Raw genomic sequence first — 2165 nt, forward strand, 5'->3', positions numbered from 1 at the left:
CGATAGCCACATGACAAGAAGACTGGAGTGATGAATCTGTTAACGAAGACAACATCTCTACTCAGACTCTAAAGATACTGAAATTCAAGTCATATATGCTACATAATGACTTAAGTATAATAATACGTTAGTAAGGTAAACATGTTTTTGATAAATCATTTTTAACCTCCCAATATGACTTGCTACTCTCCATGACTCATTGTACGCCAAATAACGTATTCTTAATGTGTTTGTCGATTGTTTGCTATAAATGTTCTTAATAAAGAAAGTGGCACGTAAACTTTAGTAATTAACATAAAATAAAAAGTACATAATTTTTTTAATCTTAAAGCCAAATAGACATCAAATATAAAAGTCTTCAACACAAGCAACATAATTAGAAACGAAATGATTATCAATCAAGAATCTCTTTCAAGCTATAATGTTTCCACCCAACTTTCTAGCTCCGGTGGATGAACTCCACGGACTCGTCGCTTTAGCCACTACATCAATAACAAGCTTCATGCCTCCAGTTTCACAATGCTTTCCAACACCACAAACGTACCATTTTCTTCCTGGAGTCATCAACGTCACCACATCATATCCGCTACTTAGAAGTATGCTATTACTTGGAATAGCACATTTTTGAAAATCTGTTCCGTTGACTAATTTGTATACATTGTGAACTCCCTTCGGGTATTTGAAAACTACATCAAGAGCAATAAACATTGAAGAAATATTAGGCTCGAAAATTTTGAAAGAGGTGAAATCAAAAAGGTAGTTATATAATTAGTTAATAAGTGTTGTACCAAGTTTATCTCCTACGACGAACTTTTTCCCCATTGCCCATGCTTGATAATCAAAGTTCAAAATCCAACCATTATAATCTCCCACCGTGAATACATTCCCAGACGACGAACTAGAAGGTACAGGTGCGGGTAGCGAAGGTGCAGGTGGTGTCCATTGAGGTACAACATCAATAACTAACTTCATTCCATATTGACAATGCTTTCCGACACCACAAATGTACCATTTTCTTCCAGGGGTTGCAAGCGTCACCACATCATATCCGCTAGTTAGAGCTATGCTATTACTAGGAATACTACATTTTTGAAAATCCGTTCCATTGACTAATTTGTATACATTGTGAACTCCCTTCGGGTATTTGAAAACTACATCAAGAGCAATAAAAGTTAGAGAAATAATAGGCTCGAAAATTTTGCAAGAGGTGAAATCAACAAAATTAATTAATAAATTTTGTACCAAGTTTATCTCCTACGACGAACTTTTTCCCCATTGCCCATGCTTGGTAATCAAAGTTCAAAGTCCAACCACTATAATCTCCCACCATGAATACATTCCCAGACGGCGAACTAGAAGGTACGGGTGCGGGTAGCGAAGGTGCAGCAACAGTTGGAGGAGGACTAGGTGTCCATTGAGGGATAACAACATCAATAACTAACTTCATTCCATATTCACAATGCTTTCCGACACCACAAATGTACCATTTTCTTCCGGGGGTTGTGAGCGTTATCACATCATATCCGGTCGTGAAAGATGCATTCGCAGCAGGCACGATACATTTTTGGAAGCTAGGTCCATCAACTTTAAACACATTGTGTTTTCCAATCGGGTACTTGAAAACTACAAATCAAACAAAATCTTTTAGGATAATTTTAATTAGTACTTAATTCAAGATAAGTGCGTAATTATACTACATATATATACCAATTTTGTCTCCAACGACGAATTTCTTCCCTTTAGCCCAAGCTTGGTAATCAAAGTTGAGAGTCCAACCATAATCGTCTCCGACAATGAATGTTGTAGCTGAAATGGAAGTAGCAAGAGCTGCTACAAGACTTATGAATAAAACAATACTATACTTATTAGCCATGACCATTGTTAGAGCTGAGCTCTTTGTTCTTGTTTAAATGCTTATTTTGTTGATTATGGATTTTGTGTTGCATGCTAAGTGCACACCTTAAAGCTTTATTTATAGTACTGAAAAGCTCGTACATATTCAACACCGAATCTTGTCAAAAGTGGCTTTGGACGGCATCAGAAATTAATTAATTAACTTCTGATCGTAGTGATGTAGGTGGTTAAATTTTACATCTTTGCTGAATTTTTAATTTAATCCTTTCCTTCCTTTTTTTATTTTTTTATTTTTTAGATAGTGCATGGAA

The 2165-nt window shown here is 35.8% G+C and overlaps 1 protein-coding gene across 1 annotated transcript; it reads right to left on the reverse strand.

Annotated features, from left to right (window-relative positions):
• Positions 1–411: 411 nt before the first annotated feature.
• LOC139888553 (blue copper protein-like) lies at positions 412–1873 on the reverse strand. Its single transcript, XM_071871557.1, has 4 exons — positions 1708–1873; positions 1243–1623; positions 789–1151; positions 412–686 (listed from the first exon to the last, which is right to left on the reverse strand). Exons 1-4 carry the CDS (start codon positions 1871–1873, stop codon positions 412–414), a joined length of 1185 nt encoding a protein of 394 aa, XP_071727658.1.
• Between the last annotated feature and the right edge of the window lie 292 nt (positions 1874–2165).

This window comes from Rutidosis leptorrhynchoides, chromosome 2 (assembly GCF_046630445.1).
Source record: "Rutidosis leptorrhynchoides isolate AG116_Rl617_1_P2 chromosome 2, CSIRO_AGI_Rlap_v1, whole genome shotgun sequence".
Taxonomy (NCBI): Eukaryota; Viridiplantae; Streptophyta; class Magnoliopsida; order Asterales; family Asteraceae; genus Rutidosis; species Rutidosis leptorrhynchoides.